The sequence below is a fragment of the Ursus arctos genome, unplaced genomic scaffold, assembly GCF_023065955.2.
Source record: "Ursus arctos isolate Adak ecotype North America unplaced genomic scaffold, UrsArc2.0 scaffold_3, whole genome shotgun sequence".
NCBI classification, from domain to species: Eukaryota; Metazoa; Chordata; class Mammalia; order Carnivora; family Ursidae; genus Ursus; species Ursus arctos.
Genome location: NW_026622985.1, coordinates 94,787,606 through 94,811,809, shown reverse-complemented (window position 1 = coordinate 94,811,809; position 24,204 = coordinate 94,787,606). Strand labels below are relative to the sequence as shown.

The 24,204-nt window shown below is 45.0% G+C and overlaps 1 protein-coding gene across 1 annotated transcript in view; it reads right to left on the bottom strand.

The window, feature by feature from the left end:
• Positions 1-24,204, bottom strand: part of CNTNAP2 (contactin associated protein 2) — a 1,356,273-nt gene that overhangs the window by 201,516 nt on the left and 1,130,553 nt on the right. The window contains exon 18 of the mRNA XM_026479097.4: positions 11,763-11,981. Coding sequence (XP_026334882.2) covers positions 11,763-11,981 — 219 coding nt within the window. The remainder of the gene's footprint in view (positions 1-11,762; positions 11,982-24,204) is intronic.

Below are 24,204 nucleotides of genomic sequence, written 5' to 3'. Positions count from 1 at the left end.
TCACTGCTGCTGATAGAAAATCATAGATATATTCCTATTACGTTACAGATTTTTTGAAATATCATTTATGGTCATGATGAAGTTGAACTTAAGGTAGTTATCAGATCTGATGCTAGCTAGGTCTTGTTATTTATAGCGTTTGTATCACTCTATTATCACTAATTTGCTGTTTTAAATGTTTGATAACTTAATTGCAATATATTTGGTTTCTTTTATAATTTGTTATTTTATGTTGTTCATATAAAACATCATTCTGAGAAGAGGGACACAGGCTTTAACAGGCTGGCCCCCAAAAGGCGAGGAGTGCTGCATTTCAGGTAAGAAACACCAGAGAAGAAAGAGCAGCTCAGTAATGCGGACGTAAGTCACATCTAACTTCTCAGTAGCAACATGGCCGATAAAAGACCGTATCTTCAGGGCGCTGATTTAAACCCAGCGACCGTGCAGATATTTGTAAGCACGTGAGTCTTGGAAGGGTCCACCTACGCAGTCTTCGTAGACAAAACTGCCCTCGACTACAAAGGGAAATGAATCCAAGAGGTAATAAGGACAAAACTGCCCTCGACTACAAAGGGAAATGAATCCAAGAGGTAATAAGGACAAAACTGCCCTCGACTACAAAGGGAAATGAATCCAAGAGGTAATAAGATACGGGAAATAAGAGTAGGTGAAGAGAAAAACTTAGTAAATGCAATTAAAATAAGTATGCTGATAAGATTCCGCAATTAAAACTATAAATGCTATCACCACAGCAGGCAGTAAGGTGGGGAAGGAGGTCAGAGTGTTCTTGGTCTTTTGTCTCATTCACAGCAGAGATACTGATTTGTTTTTGTGGATGATAGAGAAAAAAAAGCGTAAGTCTGAGGTCTTAATAAGTTAGGAATGGCTGCCAGAGGAACGGAAGTACAACGTATAACTTTCAGATCAGTAGAGTAATGTTCAGTTCAATCAATGTAAAGTAGATGGGGGTGAGTGGGCGGGCAAACAAGTAAACGAGACACAGTAGATGGAAAAACGTAGGTAGGTTGGCAGAAATCGTCCCTGAAATACCCCTCGCTACAATAAATGAAGAAAAAGACAGAGATTCTCAAATTAGATTTTTACGAGATTCAGCATTAGGATATCTGAGATACTTTTAAATAAAAGGGTACAAACACCTGTACAAAACACCAGGAAAATACCGCATTTACTAAGTTTTTCTCTTTACCTACTCTTATTTCCCATATATATATTTATATAAATTATGACAATGCGGACACCGCAGTAGTTTGAAGAGCAGAGATAAAGCTGAGGGATGGAAAACGTCATAAGGAATAAAGATACAATACATCGAAAAGGTCATGGACACATTTAACTAGTCAAATGGCCTCAAATTATACAGAGCTACCAATGATAGATTATTGACAGAAATAGAGAATTCAATCAATAAAGCTTGAAGTCTACACTGAGAAACTGATGAGATAAGCGGTACTTGCTGAAATTATGTATATACCGCTAGGATTCAGTAATTCTCCTGGACACACACACACACACACACACACACACACAGAAGGAACCCTCGAACAACAGGGAGCCGTGCATAAACATTCACGGAATGGTTGTGGTAGCAGAGTTCGGGGAATGCAGGTGTTCATCTTTAGGCGATGGAATAAATAAAGCGTCGGTGCACACGTAATGGAACACTATATACGCAGTATTCACAGAGCTATACAAATACATCTTAAAAACATAGGCTGAGTGAAAGAGCAAGAAACAGATGAGATTTGTAGTACAATACCATTTATATAAATTATGACACACGAAAGGCAATACTCTGAAGTTTCCAGAACATACATATATTTTGAACAGATATATAGAGAGTGGGGCTGGGAGGCCATACATAAAATACACTTGAGTGGGTGCCAGTGATGGGGAGAGAATGGACTTGAGAATCGGCAAGAAAGATGAAACATAAGAAAGTGAAATTAATATGAACAAGGAACACCGCCAGGATGTGACAATGGGACCAGGAAGTGAAGAGTGGGCCCCTCGCGATCCTGCCTGGTGGGACCTGGACAGCGGGGCTGATGGAGGAAGGGAGGGGAGAATGAGGCATTTATGGGGCAACTGTGCTCGCTTAGGCTAGTGAACTGAGGTGTTGTCTTGTGTCCTCAGGGAATCGCCGGGGGTGGGGCGTGGTGGGGCTGCGAGTGCCCATCTCTTCCCCAATATTCGTGACATGATACTAATTTCTTTTATTACAATCTTTTTCTGTGTGACAGTTGCCGTTTATTCTCATCAACAACGTATATGTGAAATTGTAAATCTGTTGGAAAAAATCTTCCACTGATGGCAAAGCTGGTGCCTTTCCGTTAGACCAGACTGCACCGGTGGTCATGAGAACATTGGGATGAAGACCACAGAGTCCTTGAAGGAGGCACGTGAGCTATTGCATACAGAAGGTGAACAATAAGATTGGCTCTTTTCTTGGGTCCAGAATCTCTCTAAAATCGTCCACACGCATGACCTCTGCCTGAGGAAAGTGGCTCAGCACCTGGAAATAGGCCGTTAACCGGCTACCTTGTGAAGTTCCAGAAGAGGTTAAGAGTACACTGTCCATCTGTTTATGGTGGGAGCGTAAGAAAATGAGGTAAAAATAGTGGCGATCACAACTCACTTAATATGTTAAAACTCAAACTGTAAGATTGAGAGCCGGGATTGTAAAAGCTAGTAAGATTTGCCCACTAAAGGGTCAGGGTAGGAAAACATAGGGCGGCTACTAGTGGGTGACTTCACCTGTGGTGTGGTGGGGCAGAAGCAATACTACTGAGAGGAACAGAAACTCAGACGTGGCCTCCAGGCGGAGCTTGGTGGAAGGTGGTGGTATCAAGACAAGAGTAAGTGTCGGTGACCCTCACGGTGAGCCGCTGTGAGGGCCCATGAGCAGCTTCTGTGTTCTATTTGCCCTTTTGCTTTGGAGATAGTTGACTGATTTCATCTCGTGATATTTATACAAGATCTTACCTAGCAAATCATTTTATTTTATTATTTTTACCAATGACTGTGGTTTCCAACCACAGCAGCATGACTTATCGCTGTCTGGGGGAGAACCAGGGGACCAGTTATAAGGGTTGAGGGAGAAGCTCTTTGTATCGGGGTCCTAGCTAGCATCTCAGCTACTGCCAGACAGGCAAGGCCTCAACTGGAAAGGAGCCTGAAAGCTATATTTAGGGCCTACACTGCTCTGAGATGCTATCCTTCATAACATTCTGAGACTCTGTCTCCTCTTTTTTTTTTTGGCTTCTGTCATGCTTGATTTCATTCTGTAGTACCCAGTGAAAAAAGGTATTTCCAAAGATGGCGATATGACTATTCACTCTGAGAAGTAACAAACACTATACCATTCACTTACTCAGTTCACTATATACTCAGCAAATATTCATTGGGCTTCCACTGCAGCATTATTCTAGGTCTCTGTCATCATGTAGCCTATCTTCTAGGAGAAGGATGCAAAAAGAAATGAAAATATCACAAGTTCTAAGGAGAATGTAAAATGGGAAGTGACTGGTTACGTCACATTGAGTGGCCAGAGAAGGCCTCCCTGAGAAGGCAGCTGAGGCTGAGGCATGAAGCACAAGAAGGAGATGGCCTCTTCAGTGTCTTCGGAGGTATTTTAGGCAGAGGCAACAGCCAGAGCAAGTGCTCTAGAGCGGGAATAAGCCTGGTGTGTCCGCGGCACAGGCCAAAACTGTGGAGACCAGCTAGGAGACTTGCTGCAACGGTGCAAGCAAGAAACCACTGTGGCTTTGACTCGGGTAGGACTCGCAGTAATGGAGAGCACTGGACCCACCTCGGGCACAGTCTGGAGGTAGAGTCATAAGACCTACTACTGATGGGCAGTGATGAGGGAAAGAGAAGAATCGAGGGTAATTTCAAATTTTGGGCTCAAGCAAAAATGGGTAGGTGGTGATGTCATTTCCTGAGTTGGGAAGGTTGGTGGAAGAACAGGTTTGGGGTAGGCATCAAGAACCTGCCATGTTTTCTCTGAGATGCCCATTAGACATCCAAGCTGAGATGCTAAGTAGACAGTTGGATAAATGGATGCAGAATTCCTGAGAGAAGTGAAGCTTGGAGATTTCGATTTAAGAGTCATTGGTCCATAGATAGTATTGGATGCCACTGGACTGGATAAGATCACCTGGGGAAATGGATGGATGGAGAAGAGAGGAAGGTTCTACGACGCTTCAACATCTAGTGGTCACGGAGAGGAAGAGAACTCACAGGAAAGACTAAGTCACGGCAAGCAAAAGGTGGGAGGAAAAGCGGGTGAGTACACTGCCATGGAATCCAAAAGAAGAAAGTATCTCATGAAGGATGGTGGGTGAGTGCTGCTGGTGAAACCGTGCCCCGTAGGTTTAATGAAGTTGAAACCCTAGACTCAAGGTCAGCCAAAGCCCTGCTTTCCTTACTTGAGATAATGAGCCTAAGACCCCATCTCGTTTATACTGGCTATTCCAGCATGCCCATAGCTCCTTCTCTTTGTCCTGAGATAACCTCCTGACGTTGTTAGAGTTGGGATTACTTAGGTTCTAACAGGACACCTGGAGGCCAGCCGTGGGGGAAGTCAGAGGCCTGTCCTGGCAGCACCTCCACAAGAAGCTGGATCAAACCAGGCAGGTCGAAGATGGTGGGTGCCATGACCAGAAACCCCTGACCAAATCAGGAAGAAAAGGCACAAAATTGCTTCCAAGAAATCCCCGCCCCAAGGAATGAATATTCCACTCCCTAGTTAACTAATGTCAATAAAAGACAGAAACCCAGGGCACCCAGCTCGCTCCTTGGAGCTCACACGTGCTTACATCTTGGTAGCGTACTTTCACTTCATTAAATTTTCCCACTTGTGTCGCTGGTCCACTGTGTTGGGTGTCCTTGAATTCTTTCTCGTGACAAGACCACGAGTCTTTGGCGACATCTTTGGGACAGGCTTGGGCAAGGCCTCAGGGCTTGGGGTCTCCCCAGTTCACCAGGCAACAGAGCCAGGGGCTGAATTTTGCCTCATTCTGATGTTAAGTCTCCACCCCATGCTGAACATGGGATGCATGTTACATGTATGTCGCTCAGTGCACATGCCCTGTCTTTCCTCATGAATAGTCCTAAATTGCCCTGCCCTTTCCCTCAATGTGTGGTAATCTCAACCCCTCCGATTATAAAAATGTGTTGCCTCCCCCTTTGGAGCTGGATTTGAGGCTTGTCTCCTCATATCTCCTCATTTGGCTGCCTCTTGAAGAAACTCTTTCCTTGCGGCCAACTTGATGCCTCTGGTTGGCTTTGCTTTACATCGGAGAGATGGACTTGGGATCAGTACACTGGCAGATCACTGACAGAAGATCAGAATTCTGGATGTTTTCTAGACATCCGTGGGTTCTAGAGAGATCTGTATTGCCTTTGACAACCCTTGCAAAGGGTTTACCAAAGTAAGTAAAAAAGAAAAAACAGCTAATTTTTGTATCACGAAGACGCTCAGGTTAGGGCGGCTCATTCCCCACCAAGACTGCTTCTGTTCGTCTTCTAAATCCGAAAGCTTCGTGTCTGTGTCTGCCTGTGGTCTTCTGCCGGCCTTGATCTTTTGCATTTTGACTTGGTAACGCACAGAATACTTGCCAGGGCCAACTCAGGCTGGGCCTGACCTCCTAGTCTCCTACTCTAGACTCCGTAACGGAGAGCAGTGTTTCCTCACGGGCGCCCTGCTGCCATCTGGGGCGCACGCACAAGTCTTTGCTGGGATGCATCCCCTGTGCACCGCGGGAATTCTGCCTGCAGCCTGTCTCTGGACGTAGCAACTCCAGAGCCGCCACACTTTTCCAGATACCTGGTGGGCGCCATCATCACCCCAGATGAGAACGGGGCATAGACTGAGGAAGACGGCCGCAACGTTCCCCTCAGCTTGACTCAACACAGGACAGGTTTCTTTTTTTTTTTTTTTTTTTTTATTAATAATGATTTTTTATTATATTATGTTAGTCACCATACAGTACATCCCCGGTTTTCGACGTAAGGCTCGATGATTCATTAGTTGTGTATAACACCCAGTGCTCCATGCAATACGTGCCCTCCTTACTACCCATCACCGGTCTATCCCATTCCCCCACCCCCCTCCCCTCTGTAGCCCTCAGTTTGTTTCTCATAGTCCATAGTCTCTCATGTTTCATTCCCCCTTCTGATTACCCCCCCTTTCTTTATGGACAGGTTTCTTGCTGACCCTGGACTTTTGACTTCCCTCTTCTTAAAACATTTACTTAAGAAGACGGGTAATTGTAAATTCTTTGTCTTCCCCTTTGAGATGTAAATCTTTTCACAAGAGTCTTTTAGCCACTTTTACAACGCAGGAAGGTCTTTCTGGGAACCCAGGAGTCATCTCATTGAAATGTAAACGCCAAGGGAGCTACCGCCTTCATCTCTCAGTTTCTGAGGGAGTGTGGGCCCCTCACTCCAAGCTGTAAAACGACCTCCTGCCATGAAGATATGAGACAGTGTACTTTTTCTTTGGGTAAAGTTGTTAGCAAACACAGATGGCCTATGGTGTCTCCTACCCTAGCTCTGAAAAACACACCTTATGTATTTCACCACAGTTAAAAAACAACACACAAAAAACACCCGTCTTCCACTGTTCCAGTGCAGTTGAGCTCCAACCGAGCTTTGTCCTGTCTCCCCTTTGCGGTAACCTCGAGTGACATCTTCCTTGCCTGTTTAAGGTGGGTGTCATTTTTGCTTTGACAAGATGAACTGTTCGGAGCTGGGTCTCTGGAATCAGGCTGGGAGGGATCCAGCCCCGGCTCTGTCTCTTACCAGCTGCACGACTTCGGGCTGTTAACTGACCTTCAGCTTTAGCTTTAGTTTCTTCCCTGTGACAATAAGGCAGAAACTAGTAACAGTATTTACTTTACAAGAGGTGAATAAAGCGTGTGGCGCACTTGACCGTGAAGTGTGGCCCAGGACGCGTCAGCCAGCACTCACGTCGATGCTACCGAGGCAGGCTTGGCTTGCAGGAAACGGGAACAAGCAACATATTTTCTCTGTTTTAACTCCTGCTATTTGGACCATATATTTTTTATTCTAAACTTTTTGGATACTAAAAAGAACCATTCTATTCATACGCAGATTCGGGGGTACTTTCTGCCTGGAATTCCAGTTTTCTCCCTCGCAGACCCAAATGCTGATTTTCGCTTTGCTCTCCCAATGACACTGCGTTTCAGATGGCACTGGAATGGTGCACTCATGATTCTGGAATACAGAGGGGGTGAGGAACAGCTGACCGAACAAGTTATATCATGGAGCTTGGGGAAGTTGGGCTGTTTTACGGGGCCACCAGCGAAGCGTAGCTCAGACAGTGGTCATCGTGCTCTGTCCTCATTCACTTCTAAATCCATTTAAGAAACCTCGACTCGTCCATGAACTCAAGCGGCAGCTCAGGAGGTGTCTTCTGACAAAGTGCTGGACGAAGAGGAGGCTGCAGGCTCCGCTGCTCCCGTTTGCTGAGTCCTCAGGACAGTGCTCATGCTTCTTGTGTCACCAGCCAGGCAGGCAGGCTGCAGAGCACAGAAGATCCTGAAGGAACGAGTAAGGGTTTTTAGCTCCTTTTGGGCTACATCTTTAACCTCCAGAGAGATTTCAGAAGAGGTCAGAGTCTCGTGAGTTGAGCCTGGACATTTGTCATTAGTTAGGGTTCTCAAGGAGCCACTTCTGAGACTGAATCTTCCCGAATCTTCAGAAGCAGCCTCCTGCTCTCCCAAACTCTGACCTCCTCCTTACACAACTGCCAAGCAGTTTCATGCTCTGGCCGGTGTCTGGCTTGCTGCAAACCCACTCCTCCACCAGCCACCTGCCTTGAATAGCCTGCCTGGCTCTCCGCGGTGGCTTATCCTCGCCAGCTCCCTGACCATGCCCTGGGCTGGCTGCAGGCCGCAGGCTGCCGGCCCGGCGGCCACCCTGCCCCCTCCTAGCCCTGACACTGCCGCAGCAGCTGCCACGGCTCTCAGCTCCCCGGATGTCTCTGTGCCAAAGAGGACTCTGGCTCAGTCCAGCCTGGCACTGCTCATGCCTAGATAATGACCTTGAGCATGTTTGCTATTCTCCGCCTCCTAAGAAAAATACAGCCCTTTGGCTGCCACGGAGGATGGAGGTCTGAGCACCTGGGCTGGTCGAAGCTACAGATCACCATGTGGTTTAAGTGTCTCTGCTGGGCCATCCCAGAAGCTCGTCATGTGCTAGTTGCTCATGCTGGCTCAAAAACATGAGAAAATTTCCTGCGTTTCGCAGACAAATATCAGCAACTGCTTCTTTCTTCCCACGTCACTTTTCATGTTTAAGTTTGTTACTTTTTGACTAAAGCAGAATCATAGCCTTAATAATAATTCTCACAGTAATGCGAATTACTGCCTAAACACCTGTGCCTTAATCCTCTTTCGACGACAGCTTTTAATTATATTCTAGATGCAGAGCGAGGGGGACTGTTCTCACTGTTTCTTCAGTTACTTTGAGAAACGAGGCACAAGCCTGGCCTTCCCTTAGAGCCTACTCTGTGTGCAAAGCCAAGAAGGACTTCCAGTCTGTTTCAGCTGTAGGATGAGTCAAAGCCTCTCCTTTCTAGAACAGAGAAGGAGCTCTCCGCCATGAATCTCAGCTGTGACACCAGCGTCCGGGTGATGTTTTCACACGGCCACTTGCTGGCTTCTTGGCCGGCTGAGAACATTCCTGGGCCCCTGCTTGCTGCTCCGGCTCTGGGGCCCTGTGGCAGGTAAAAAGCACAGTAGCTGCAGTCTGGTTTTGGATGTCGGGGGGCATTTCTGCAGGGGAACTTGCCTTCAGGGTGTGTGGCTTAAAGTGATCACAGATCAGGTCAGTGCTTTGGGAACGAAGAAATGAGCCGGCTGGGAGTAGGTTCTGTAGGGGGCGCTGAGTGTTACGTGGAGGAAGAGCTAACAAAGTAAAGGTAAAAGCGAAGATAAAGAAGTAACTCATACTTCATGAGTCTGGCTTCATGCCAGGCATTCTCCAGAGCGCTTCTCCTGCACGGATCCAGTCCACCGTGAGACGTGGGAACTGTATCCCTATTTAACACGGCGATATTGAGTAATAACGTGCCAGTGGTCCCTCAGCAGGTTAGTGGCAGAGATGGGACTCAAAGCCCATGTTAACTGCACGACACTGCGGGAAGGATGACCTTCAGGTTTGACCCACCTCTAAACACGTGATCACAAATGGCTGAAGTTGGAGGAAATTCTGGACACCAACAAACCTAATTCCTTCATTAGACAGATGAAATAGGAGACTCAAGAGGGAAAGCGGGGGCACTTGGTCAGGACAGAGTTTCTTATGAGAGCGGAAGTCAGAACAGTCTTGGGATAGCTGGCTCCAGGATTTCACAGCTGCTGAACTGATTTTCTTTCTGGAACCAACCCCCCCTCCGCACCTCCCCTGGGGAGGACATCTCTTGCAGAACACTGTTGTTGCATTCCGGTGCACAATAGCGTGTGTCTGGGAAATGCGCATCAGGCCCACCTCTGAGATGACAGGAAAGTAGAAACTGGGACATGGACCTCCTTGTTTTCATCAATTGAAAAGCAGCTGCTGACTCATCGTGACAGCCTCCTGTTTGTTCTGAAGCTTCTTTCCCAGGTCACCAGTGGTTTCATAATTGTTAAATTCAAAGAACATTTTTTTAAAGCCTGATTTTACACACGGCACTTGATATTACTTGACAATAATAAATACAGCGAATTTCATGGAACTCTCTCCTCCGGTGACACCCTCTCCTAGATTTTTCTGTGATCATTCCCTCCGTTCCCCTTCAGTCTTCTTCCTGAGATGCTATTTTTTCTGCCTGTCTCTTAAATTTAATTGTTCTGTTGATTTCTGGTCTCAGCCCTCTGCTGCTCCCTTCCTATAAGCTGTTCTTGTTTAAACAAATCAGAATTCTAAGACCATAATAAATGTTCCCCCTATCTCTTTCCATTTACAACTTTATTTGGTCTCCAAAGTTTCTGGAGACAACTATAGTCTGTGGAAAGAAAGGAAGAGAAAGAAAGTTGGACCTCTATACCCAGGGACAAGCTCAGAAAAATAAGAAACTCAGGTCAGTTAGGGTCACCTGTTATGATGAAAACCAGGTAGAATTTAACCAGCATGCTTGAGATGGACAGCGCTGAGGAAAACAAAACTTGTCCTAGGTAATCTGGACGAGATGGACCGATAAAGTGAAATCTGCTCACAATATTCAGCAGGAATCAGCGGATCTGACATTTATTTAATAAAAAAGAATTTTAAAAGTAATGCGTAATTTTGAGAACTACAACGTGAAGACAGGATTTGGAAGGGGCTGGGTTCTAGTTGGGGTCGAGGAGCATTTTATTTCAGAATTGATGACTCTTTCATGGCCCCTGATGACATGGCTTGTTAACAAGTCTTACTTCCAAAGCTAACTAAGTTAAAACGTTTGTAGTTGCCCACATTGCACCGAAGGAGTTGACATGCAATTTTACCGTTTTTTTTTTTTTTTTTTTGTGTGTGTGTGTGACTTTCTAATGTTCTTAAAGCATTCCAACACAATTATGTAACACACCGTGGGGCTCTGGCCCTGGTTAAAATTATCTGATCCTCAGTGAGGCTCTAGCGTGGGGTGATAGGTGGTAGGACTATGAACAGCAACCAGGTCACGTCTGGTTTTGCTTGGTCTGGGACGGCCACAGTTGACTGACTTGATCAATTAACCCCCAGAAACTCAGAGAGGGGGTCTAAGGTGGCACATAGCCGGAAAGTCCTTCAGACTTGCTCTCTTGTCATTCAACAGAGGAAAAATGGCTAATTTCCTAAAACATCAGTGTTCTAGTAAACAAAATTTAATATTTCATCATGGAAACAGGTATTGATTTGAAATAACATTAGCTTCAGCTGAAATATGTCAAAAGCAAAGACCAAACTGTGAGGCTAGATCGACTTCTTGCAAAGGATGCTTAACTTTTTGCTCTGTTTAAATTTCTCAGTGTTGATCTCTTTCTCATGTAAAGCAGGGAGGAGTTCACACCTTTCTCTGCCTAGAACCTTGAGGATAAGCAGAGAAAGGAATAACAGATTTCTCCTTATCATTTGAAGTAAACCTGAACCCAGGGAGCTCATTTCCTTCTCTTTCTCCTTCCTTCCCTCCCTTCCTCCCTTCCTTCTTCACAGTTATAAGTGTCCTAAATTATCAAAGAATTTTATGCAGTTTTAAAACCACAGACCTAACACTGTACAGGTCAGAGAACTCAGCGATACCCCAGCCTCCCCTCTGATTTTGGAGACAGGAGAGCGGAGCCAGATTTAGGTTTCCTAAGTCATCTTCCTCGTTCCATTCTGCCATGATGGAGACTACACGAAGCCTAGACTCTTACTTTTGGAAGGATCTCTATCAAAACATTTCAGAGACTTTTATTTTTTCCATTGTCAAGGTTATTAAAACCAATGGTGGGGGGGACGGGGCGCCTGGGTGGCTCAGTCGGTTAAGCATCGCCGCTTGGTTTTGGCTCAGGTCATGGTCTCAGGGTCGTGGGATCGAGCCCCACATCCCCACATTGGGCTCCACGCTCAGCAGGAAGTCTGCTGGAGATTCTCGCCCCCTCTGCCCCTCCCCCACTCATGCACACGTGAGCGCTCTCTCTAAATAAATAAATAAAATCTTAAAACAACAACAACAACAACAACAGCAACAACAGAGGGAAGTCACAAAGGGCTTTCTTCCTATTACTCACCAACGAAGAGCTGGCTGTAGAGCTCCAGGCGGGTGTGACCTTCCGTGGGTGCCTTGCGGATCTGCTGTGGCAGCCGATCCACCTGTAAACTCGCTTGCTTGACATTCCTCTCCGCGGTGACCCGGTGCCACTGGTCATCATTGAGAGGGGAGGGCGACCTCACCACAATCTCCACCGGCCCATTTCCGACATCAAACGAAAAGGACACTTCGGTGGCAGCTGGAGGAGCAGAAAGCATGAGAGGCCCATGAGTATTTTCCTCCCAGATACCAAACAGCAGTGCTTTCTAGAGGAAAAACAAAGCCGGGAGAGAAATAATCTAAGCCCATCATTTGCTACAGAAGTTCATGGCAAAATCATTCGAGGAAGGATAAAACATCATTCCGCTTTAACCATATTTCCTCCGAGGGGAGGGAAATAGATGTGGATTAGGGATCAGGAATACATTTATTTTCTTACTCAATCTTTAGAAGCTTGTCGAGAGGTAACCATTATTGACTCTTTCCAGATAAGCAAACCCAGACCTGGGGAAGTTAGGCACGTGCAGAGTGTCTTACGTTTAGTGAGCAGTGGAGCCAGGACCTAACCCCAGGCTTGTCAGGCTTCTGAGCCCTAGATCTGGTGATTACGATGAGTTACACGATGTAACTCTTCAGCAGCTCCTAGAGCAGTGACCTGCTCCTGGAGAACTTTCTGGAACACCCGTGTCCAGCTCCTTCTGCAGGGATTCTGGCTCAGTTGGTCTGGCATAGAACACTGGTATTTTAAAAAGCTCCTTGGAAAATATTAATATATAGCTAGAGTTGAGAGCTACTGCTTTGGGAGAGCTTATGAAACTATTTCATTGATGTAGTCCTTGTGGTTCCTGTTGAAAGCTAGGGGGCTGTGAGCGTTGAGGCAATGAAGGTGACCTGCATCTTTTTTGGGCCACTGTGGCTATCCACAAGGGAGCTCAAGATTCCTGCAGAGCAATCCCTTTTCTGAACCATTTGCTGTGTGGCTCGGTCATTCCCTTTCTGCAAGGCCAGATCCTTCTCATAACCTACCCTCCAGCACGGACCACAAATCATTCTTTTTTCATTGATCTGCTCAAAGTCCGTAATAAATCACCTTTCAACAAGAGAAAAATGGATTAGGGTGGTTTGCTTTGGCAGCTTTGGTTGTAAGTAGCTTTCCTACTTCACAATTTAGGTTTTAATTTCCTCAGTGACCACCTAACACTTTATAAACATCCTTTTTGAATGTGTATTTTTCTTGCTATTGGCAGGAGAGGCAGCTGAGTGGGAAAGCGGCACCCAGGTTCCCAGCTCCCTCGGCTTGGTGAGTTCTTTTTGACATTAAAGACATGGCACGCGAGTGGATTTCCTAACTTTGCTTATAAAGAGATTCTGCCCCTTTATCTATCCACTAAGGCTTCTGCCTAATCTCTAAGCAGTTTAATTAAATATCTGTCATTTTTTTCCCAGGCTAATGGAAAATTCAGCTTCTTTGGGCTGGTACCGTTTTGAGATGGTGTCGCAAGCAATCAAACTTCTAATTTAAAAACCGCAGTGGGCCGGATTCTCTCAGGACCTAGACTGTTCCCTGCCTCTGGGTCAGGCTCCTCTGAAAGCTGCATTAACTTTATTAAGCTACAGGGATTTTAGACGCAGAGCTCAATTTAATCAACCTAATTGTACCAAGGAATTTTGATCCTTTATGTCATTAGAAAGAGAACTTTAATTTTAACACCTGTGGTGAACCTACATGTACTCTGGCCAAGTATCTCCTCTATCTTAGGGGCTCATGCCTCCAGGGGTCACTGTGACTCACTGGAGGCCAGTGACCTTCATGAAGGTTTCTATGGAAATACCCGGATGCAGGTCGACGATCCTATGACTCCCGGACTGAATGATCTTTCCCTGTATTTCTGGCAGAGTCAGTGGGGGAAAGTAGCCTCCAGTGTTAAGATTGAATCCGTTTTGTTCTTGTAGTGCTATGTTTTAGCAGATGCATTTTTAAATGTAAGTTGTCAGAAGAGCAAGAGCATGAGGGTTCCTGAGCTAAGTAGGAAAGATTGTTTCATTTTAAAGGCATCAACAACCATCAGGGAAATAGAATTTGGGGGTAAATTGAGTTTAACCCTCAGGTTTGACTTGGAGGGGTAAATGCTGCTCTAATTTCCTCTCCTCCTCTCTTCCTGCTATGATGAATTTTTGTCCAGGTCTTTAAATTGTCACCATTTGGAGAAACTCTGAGTACCAACAGTTAACTAGGAAATGTCCATACTTTTTTCTCTGCTTGTACACTAGAGCCCGTGTTTCTTCCTCTGGACCATGGTCTTCTTAACATCAACACTTCCCTCCAGAGCAGGAAAAGATGTCGCCAGGATCCTGCTGTGGCTCAGTCCCCTCACCAGCTGGGCGCAGTAAGAGGCGCTCAAGGTCCAAGGCCTCTGAGTGCAGATTCCTCCCTAAAGGGCCTCTACTCAAGTTCTGGTGTAGAAATAGTCACCATTTCCATACATCCCTTCTCTTGCTTCCTGGGGAAGGGGCTGCAGGCCCCGCATGACTGCAGAGAAAAGGGCTCCTTTTTTTCCCCCGTCATTCGATGTCAGCTCCCCTGACTTTGCTAAGGGATGCCTTTGAGACTCCATTTCCCAGTCAAACGGCAAGTGTTTTAAAAGCTTCTAAAGTTCAGTTTGTGGCTGATTGCTCCTGCTCTTCTGGGTGAGAGGAGCTGACATTTTAAAAGAGATAATTACTGAGAGAGTCAGGGAGCGAATAAAAGGGAGGCAGCATCAAAGACACAAGAGCCAATGACACTGTCCTGACTTAATGTGTGTCTCTAGTTGGAGGCTACGGAGTTGCCCTGTTTCTGCCAGTAAGACAGGAATTTCTTACATACTGAAAGTAACCTTATTTCCAGAAATAAGTATTTGAGAATGGAATGGGATATATCGAGTGTGGCTCCCTGGAAAGAAGACTTGCCACATGGACAGTTGTCTTTCTATTAGTGTCAAGAACTAGGAAGTGTCAGGGATTTTAACCGACTGATAAACTAACAACGTAGTCTCCCATGGTTTCATGGGTGCTGGCAGAAGACAGAAGCCTCCTGGGTCAGAGACAGAAGACATTATTATTCACAGCATAGCAGGCAGCATGGGCTTCCTGTCCACATTGATTTCTCTTGTCCCCCAAGTTCCACTGGGGGGCCGTGTGGAGCAGCCCAGACAGCTGTTGCATGCGCAGGGAATCTGTGTCACTGCCCAGGAACCTGAACTTAAGAAACCCCACTCTTTTAAACGGGCGGCTAGCAAACCAGCTCAATTTTTGCCCTGAGGAGAGACATTAGTTTCATTATCCTGGTCAGGAAAGAAATCTACCTCTCTCTTCCAAGACTGTGTGCTGTCCTCACATCCTTAGAAAGGTCTGAACAAAGCTACTGATGCCTCTTGCTCAGAAGACAAGCAGAAATTAGGGAGACCCATGGGGAATGTTCCTCGAATAAATAGCCACAACTCTCTTTCCAGTTTTGTCCAGGAATCTCTGTACTCCCATAGAATCGTACGCTTCAGGTATGGATGGCCCTACCCCAGACCCAGAACATGAACCTGGATTTGTCTAAGTCAAATATGGCAATCTCACCCTCCTTACCAGTAACCCACTTAGGATGGGACATATCATTCCCTCCTGGCTAACAGGATATGAGGAGAGTCTTTGGGGTTCTTTTGGGATAAATGTCTTAGCTCAGAAGAGAAGAGACAGTCAGCCCCTTTATATCCCTTGATCTTGGGTGGCGGTTATGGTTCCTAATGTTGCTGGGACCATCTTAGAATCAGACATGCTGAGGAGAACAGGGAGGGCAACGGGATAAACCTGGGTCTTTGGTGGTGATGTTCAGCCCTTAAATTATTCCCAGAGCCACTCAACACTTTTTGTGTGAGACATCCACTATTGTTTGAGCCATTTTTACTACAGCTGAAAGCATGTTCACTGTTACAGGGAACGGTTTGGGAATCAGTAGATGCGACCTCTGGTCGCAGCTTTGCCTTTTCACCTTTTGGGTCTCAATTTACTGGTGTCTGAAATGAGGATTACACTTACAGTTTTCTAAGACTTTCTGTGTCCAAAATGTGTTTGAAAACACTGAACTAGACAATCTCAAAGATCCCTTCGCATGGCAACATTCTGTGATCTAATTTGCAAGAGATTCTAACAGAACTAAGGAAATGAAATATAGCTAGTCTTACTGGTAATTTTAGATACTGAATCCTTACAGGGTGAAAAGAGATTACATGAAAAGAGAAATGCACAGGGTGGCACACCGGCATCAGGAAAGAGGATAGATGGCGGAAATGCCCTTGGAATCAGTCTGGTTCATGACTCCATCAGAGGGACTGCAAACAATGATGGGGCAGAACCACGCACAGCTCTCGGTCCCGCCCCTTTCCAGCTCCAGCAGATGGCGCTATTTGCCTCTCATTCTAACTCAACCCGTTTTCTTCAACAAATCACCGCCAGGCTTCATGTACTGAAGTGACAAATTAAACAACTGGCTAGAATAACAGACTTTTGGGTTCTGAGTTCTCTCAGAAGGTGAGGTAACATTTAGACATTAGGTCATTCAAAACGGAACAGGAAAAGGGACAAGACAAGGCCCGGTATACACAGTGAGCTTGCTGAGAAGACTGGCTAGCGCTGCTGCAGTTTTGACAATGATTTGTTTCTTCCATCTTAAAATGAAGCTTAAGGATTGATAAGGTTACTGCACAAAATCTCGTCTGACCCATACAATGAAACCGGTATACAGGCAGTCCAGATATTTTGGCCTCATTCTACAGTGGAGAATGTTACGGGTATATTTTCTTCTTCTTCTTTTTTTTTTTAGGAAGGAAGGGCTAGGTGGACATCAGGAGACCAAAGGATTTATGCAACATGAGAGGGTCATGAGAAGGGGCAGGTAGATGGCACTTAAGGTACCTGCGAGAATCAGAGAGAGGAGGAAAAGAAGGAAGACATAGAGGGACTCTCTCTGCTCTTATCTAGGGCCACGTGTTCCATCTTTTGCCTGGATGCTCTCCATCCCTCCTTCCCTCCTCGAGGACATCAGGCCAGCAAGCTTCTCCTCTCTTCTACAACAACGATCGTTTGCGCTCTACTGGGTCACTCCCGCACGAACATCTTAGCGGCCACCACCACTACAAAACACTTCTCTTGACCTTATTTCTATTTCTTTACTCTCTTTACTTGCCACATGCCTTGAAAGAGCTCCCTGTAGTCTCTGTATCTGCTTCTGCTCCTCTTAGTCTTTCTCTAACCTCATCACCTAAGGCTTTCTCGTCCACTACACTGTGAACCGGTTCCTGCCCCAGGGCCTCAGCACTTACTGTTCCCTTGACCCAAATAACTCTGTGTCTGCTCTTTTACCCTTCTGCTCACATGTCATCATATTAGAAATCCCTTCCCTAAACCTTCTATGTTAAATAGTGAATCCCTCTCTCAGCTGCTTTTTCTCCTTTATCCTGATTTTTTTTGACCTAGGTAGCATGCATTGTATCACCATCTGGCACAATAAACATGTGCTCCTGGCCTCACTAAAGCAGAGGCATTTTCTGTTTTGTTAATTTTCAGTAGCTCCTCGGCACCTAGAACAATGCCTGCCACAGAGTGGGCACAATCTGTGAATAAATGAATGGATGAATAGAAACACTCCTGCCAAGGAGCCCAAACTATTTTAATATAGATACTCTGAGCAAGGAAACCCACATATTTCCCTGAGGCAAACCATAATTTAGGAGACAGGCATACATAAGGAATGGTGTCTTACATTGCACAAGTCCCTTCCCTGAGAGCATAAAGAATGTGTATCTTCTCAGTCTAGGATCAGGATAGACGAGTGACATCAGCTCGAAACAAACTATGCGAAAGGTTGTTTCCAAATATATGACATTTGAGGCTCAAAGGCTTATCCAGGACAAACTCAGCAGTGTCGTCAGAAGCATATTCCGAAGGCTCCTATCACAGAGTCTCTCACTCAGTAAGTTGGGATAGGACCTTGGAGTCTGCTTTTTGTCAATGCCAGGTGTCCCTGATGAAAATCGTCCTGGAAGTCTGCTTTGATCACCAAATGCCATTCTAGTAGCAAGGTCCCAAGAATCAAAGTTATTTCCTTGCCATCAAAAAGGAAGATGTTCAAAACTGTAAAGAGTTTAACTTTGCTTAGAGAGCGGTCCCCACACGGCCCCTGGCTTTGGGAAGGAAGTATCTAAACCCCTGAAATGTTGTGCTTGCTAGGAGGGTCTTTGTTTGCCTGAGAGTCATGCCAGATAGTGTAACAATGTGATTTAGCGTGGGGGCTGACCAATAGTGTGGTGGCGGGGGGAGGTGTGGTGCACACAGTTCACCCCCCAGAGGCGCCGGAGACGGAGGCCAGTCATGAGGGCAGTCAACCATTCCTACGGATCAGAGCCTGGATATTCTGAACACCAGGGCTCAGGGGAGCTGCCCTGGTTGGCGGTCCCCCACGCGTTCTGTCACAGTCAATGTCGGGGAAGTGATGTGTCTGTGACTGTAGGAAGAGCACACCTGGAAACTCAGCATCTGGCCCCTCTCATGGTCCCTGCCCTGTGTGCTCCTTCTCCTGTCTGAGTCTAAGCTCTCCACTTTTCCTGTGATAACCGTAACCCAAAGCACATTAACCTTCTGCGAGTTCCGCGAGTCTTCTGGAAGCTGTGGGACCGAGGGTGGGTTTGATGACCCCCTGAACATGCAGTGGGCGTCAGAGCTGTGTGCAGCCCCGCACGGGCTGTGGTCCTTCTAAGCTTGCAGTTGGATTCTGGGTGAAAACCAAACACCCACTTCAGTTTCGAAGTACGTGATTGAGCCCAGTCACGTTAAGGCTGGAGGACTTCTGAGAATGGATTCTAACTTCCACGCTCGCCTTCACAGCCCAGAAAGGGAACTGAGTCTGTGAGATGCTGATATCCAGTTATAACTAAGCACAGAGCGTTGGTTTTTCTAACCATACTGTACTGCCTTTCATATTGTGCAGGAAATTAAAAAAATAACCTATTTTTTTCTTTGTAATAGTCATAGTGTGTGAATAGAGAAATTTTTAGAGCCAAATATGCATATTCACACCCTAAAACTCGGTGTTAAACACATCTGAAAATGAACACTGAGAAGGAAAGTTTATTTGAAGTCGTTTGGAAATTCTTCAAGGAAATGCCTGGAGCTTAAGAATCAATGTTATGAACTCATTTTAGAACCTCTGGTATCTTGATAACCTCTTGAGTATGAGAAATATTTCTCTTTATGTATCTTGGCCTTTAAGCTTTTTATTACGGTTAAAAAATACCTTCACAAACAAAGCCATCCACAGAGAAAAGGAAGCAAAAGGGAGTTACCACTGGCCATGCAAAAACCAGAGCTGTCTTTAAAATGCAAAGCCTTTCTAATTTTAGTTTTCTCCATGCATTTAACTGCCTTCTGAGAATAAGTTCTTGAATATTAATGGACTTATATGACTGAAAAAAGAAAACGACAAAAATCTTTCCATAATGACATGTGGCGTGAAACAGGACCTGTCCTTAGCAAGCGACAGGTTTCAAACACTCTCGTGTTTGGAACCAGTGGAGACTTGTGTGCTGGGCGGAGAGTGCCCAGTTTGGAAGAATAGATGAAAGTCCCAGATGGTGACTGTGGGGATAGGGTATTTGTGATAAAAGGAAATACAGAAGCTGCTTTGGAGAAACTGTGAAATTGGATGCCTGTGGAGTCTCCAGAGATGGAGAGGAACGTCAAAGAAGCTTTTCTCTTGACCACAGCCAGATTGTGTGGCAAAACGAGAAACACTCATTGAAGGAAGTGTGCTCTGGTCGAGGACCCGGGGTAATTTATGGGGTTGGTTTCGGGTGATGTCAGAGAGAGCAGGTGCATTCAGATGCATGGCTTCGGAGAGTTCAAGGAGAATGGACTGTGGGATGTGAGGTCCAAAGGGGGAAAGACCGCGTGCGGAAACAGCTAGAATCGGAAAACAACCGACAGGTGTAAACTTGGATCACATGGGAGCTTCAAGGAGACAGCATGCAGTCAGTGAACTGGGGCTTCTAAATGGCTGCATGGTGGATGGCTCTGCCTACGTGGACACTGATAATGGGGAATAGCCACCGACATGACCCCAGGAGTTGAGGCTGAGGTTGTGGGAGAGGTCTGCTGGTGGGATCTGGGAATACGTCTCTCAGAAGCAGACAGACAAGGGGATGTCTGGTTCCGGTTGCCATGGACTGAGTTACAGCCCAGGCTGCAGGTCTTAGCACAGGTGCTGTTTGTCTCTCTCTCTTCTGTGGCAAATTGTTTCCTATTCAGCAAACCCTTTCAATGCTGCATTGGCATGATTTCAGACAAAATCTCTCTAATAAAAAAAAAAGCCAAATAAAGATTCTTCATTCTACACGCTATGGACACAGAATATAAAAAGAGATTTAATCTGTTTTCCATGACAATACTAGATGCACCTCAACTATAGTGTATTTGCAGTATCGGGCAAAGAGTGGAGAAAGAGGGAAACTGCGCCACAGACTAACAGAGACTTTAAGTGAGAATGCGGAGAGGTAGGAAAGAATAGGAGAACCACTGTCTATATAACAAGCTTTCTTAAAGTGTGGAAAACTTTCACGAAAGTTCCTTGGAATCTCTGCAAGAGATGCACAGCTGACCTAAATTATCTTGTTTTTTTTTCTTGAGCTACGATGATTAAATTTGTTCGGTATCTTCTATGTAGTAGGAATATTAGAAACAAGGAATCTTAGGGTTGAATATTAAAAATACAGGATCTCAGAATCTCAGGTTGAAATGTCTCAGGATAAATGCTCCATCAATATTGTAGAAGGGGTAATACACCCTGAAGTCATATCTTCCAACCTCCGAAAAATGACACGAAGTCACTTCATGGTGTCCCTTACAACCGTGCCACCGCATTTCTGCTTGAACCAAGCTCTGCTCTGGAAACGGATAAGGTTAAATAATAACAGCTATTCAACATATGGTACGCTTCCTTTCCCCTTATTTCTGATTGTAAGAGCTGAAAACACAACTTTCCTGATTATACTGCATAAGTAAATATTTTGTCTCCCTAAAGACTGCACATGGAAAACCTGTGAGAACCTTTAATTAGGGCCAGTTTATACAAAGTTCGAACAACCACGTTTACTTTTTTCATGATTTGCTGAACGAATGGAACATGGTTTCTCTCTAGAATAGCTCCACTGAGAGGACAGCTGCAGGTAGGTCTGAGCTGCTGGCCAGCCTCTGCCCACGACACGTACCCTCAATAAGGTGAACAAGGTGTCGGAAGGTGTATGGAACAAGCTTGGGAGCAGGGACATCCACCAGGAGCACTGTCCTGCTGGGCATGTCCTTGCATGGCCTTCCCAAATAAGGTCTCTCGTTTTCACATGGGCCTGCCCTGCTGCTTCATGCTGTGGTATGTGAGCGAGGCCTGAACAGACTTAGAGAATGGAGTTTGCTATCGTGTGGGATGATGGGTCTGGGAAGTCACAACAGGAAGCCAGTAGATCAGAATGGGAGACAAATCTATGTTTTAAAAGTTAAGCGCAACAATAAAGGATCATTGGTTAAATGAAGCACTTGGCAACCGAGACACTGTTTCCCAATCTTTTTATAACCCATGCTCCCATTTGTTGACATAATAATCTAATTATCATCTCCAGATGCCGGTGTGCCCAGATACGGGAGGCTGGTGGGGAATAAAACAAATTCCTGAACGTCTCAGATAAATGCCCCACCAACCAACAATGTTTTTTTAAGGTTTAATTACATATTTCAGAGACAGAGACAGAGAGACAGAGAGCGAGTGTGCGAGTTGGGGGAGGGGCAGAGGGAGAGAATCCTAAGCGGACTCTCTGCTGAGTGCAGAGCCCAGGCGAGGGCTGGATCTCATAACCACGAGATCACGACCTGAGCCAAACCAAGAGTTGGATGCTTAACTGACTGAGCCACCCAGGCACCCCCCCCCCCAACAATAATCTGCATTACATTCTGCAGATTGTAGAACAAAAGCAATAGCTTTTTTTGTTTTGTTTTGTTAATATAATGGTTTTCCAAACTACACATGCTCTCTTAGTAAAGATTCTGATATAGTCTCTGTCCTCAGTTGAAAAAAGAAATCACTGTTGTGGAATTTAAAAAAAAGAAAAAACTGACATGAAAATCTGCTTTTAGAGTATCATTACATGAAACAAGTGGGTTTTAAACAGTATGCACCATATGATCTTATTTTTGTAAAAAATCATATGTAAATGCATAGAAAAATGTTTAGAAATGTGCACACCAAAGGAGTATTGTTAAGTATACCAGAATATGAGATTATAGCTGATTTTTTTGGTTTATTCTTTCTGCTTCTCTGGATTTTTAAATCATATAACAATAAACCAACAATATTTGTATAATTTTTAAAAGCCACAATCTGATAATTTCCACTTCTTTAACAAAGGTTGGTGACATTTTAAGCAACTCTATTCTATAATTTTAACAAGTGTTTAATCAGAGAGATTAATCAAAATGCAAACAATGGGATTTCATTTAAATACAGAAATTTAGAGGGAATTTAAAAGTGGACCGAAATATTCCTCCTTAGTTCTTTACTATTTTTAAGATACCTGAGAAGACAAAAAAGAGAGAGTGTGTGGTCAAACTGTGCCATAAAGTAACTTTGAACAAGGTGCGAATTTTTTTTCCTTTTAAAAGTGGCTAAAAATAAGGGCATGCTATTTTTCAAAGTAAAATCCTCACAGGTCTGAAGTGCCAGCATGTTCCGATGTTTAAACTAATGTATACAGGAATCGGAATGCAAGATGAGCATAATTCAGTGTTATAATTACACTTGACAGAGATACACTGTTTCTATTATTCATTGGCTCTGGTTGCACTTACCCAGAAAGACCCTGCAGAATACCAAATATCAACCACTCTTCATGAGAAGTCATTTGGCATTCTCATCAGTTCTCATCACAGGAATCAAATTCAGAGATGCAGAAAACCAAATTTGATCATTTTAACACTATTCCCAAAAGCAAGTAAAATGAGTAATTTCCCAAGAGGCGTTAGGTCCAGCTAGCTTTCTTTGGTCAAACTCTTAACACGGATATGTGGGAGGGTCATTACTCTAATGAAAAATGCCGTTTAACTGGTCCCTGGGCTTTCACTATATTCTTTTCAATTCCTCAAATGCTCCATGATCTACCTCCTCTACTTGCTTTTGCTGGTGCAATTTACTCTCTGGAAAAATGCCTTTATCTCATTTATTTGCCTGTCATCCTCCAGGGCAGATCCAATGCCCCATCTTCTGGAACCTGCCTCTAGCTCTCAGGCAAGGTGAAAGCTGACTCCTTTTCACTGCCATGGTACCTGTGGCAGAGACTGCTAACTTTTTTACGGCAAGTTTATGTTTTCCTTTCCATAGTCACCCCCGAGAAGCTGCCACGCATCCGGGAGCTACATTTTCCAGTCCCCAGAAATCTAGGTGGACCCATGTGACCAGTTACCACCAATGGAAAGAGAGCAGGAGTGCGTGTCACCTCTGGCTCGGTGTGGACACGGAGACAAGGCTTCTCCACCCTCCTGTTCTCCGTCTGCGAGCTGGACTTAGTAAAGCCAAGGCTCCAGGAGATGGTGGGGCCACAATACAAAAGGAGCCTTGAGCTCAAGTCATGGTGCGGAAGAATATCACAGAGCAGAGCATGCGTGTTAGACCGCCGTACAGTCGCCGAAACCTGGGTTGTTAGTCATTACAGCAGCTTAACTTATTCCTACATATGAACAGCTCTTATTCCCAAATCGCTTACTTATGCGGTTTAAAAGTCAACCAAAGGATCTTCTCCATCAGACCACTGGAATTTTGAAGGGATGAATTCTATCGTAATGGTCTTATTATAGTTTCAATACCCATCTCTCTATCAGAACACTGTAACATTTATAAAAATATATGGGTTGTAATATTACATTTGAATGAATTAGTGGAATTCTGTAATTGCTAGAACTATGACATTTTAGAGTAAAGAGAAGGGCTAGGAGCCATGTGGGGGCCTAGACTGGCTCCTCCATGGGCCTGTGAATGTGGGAGCCACCTCCCTCGCTAACCCCGCCAAGCTGAGTCCCAAGGAAAGCAGAGGCAGAACTGTGCTTTGCCTATCAGAAAGACAAACAAACACTTGCCCTCTGGGGAGGTCTGTCAAGGACAATCTCGACATTGAGAAACATGGGAAGAAATTTGCTTGGTTCTTCAAAATTTCTATTCTACATTGAAGGGACTCCAAAATCCACAACCTAGACCTCGAGCGGACCCGTACAGGCTTATTTTTCAGCCACACTTAGAAAACAAACCATGAAAGTCTTTATGGTTAGCTATGGAATATGAGTGCCATTTACAAGGCTGTCTATAA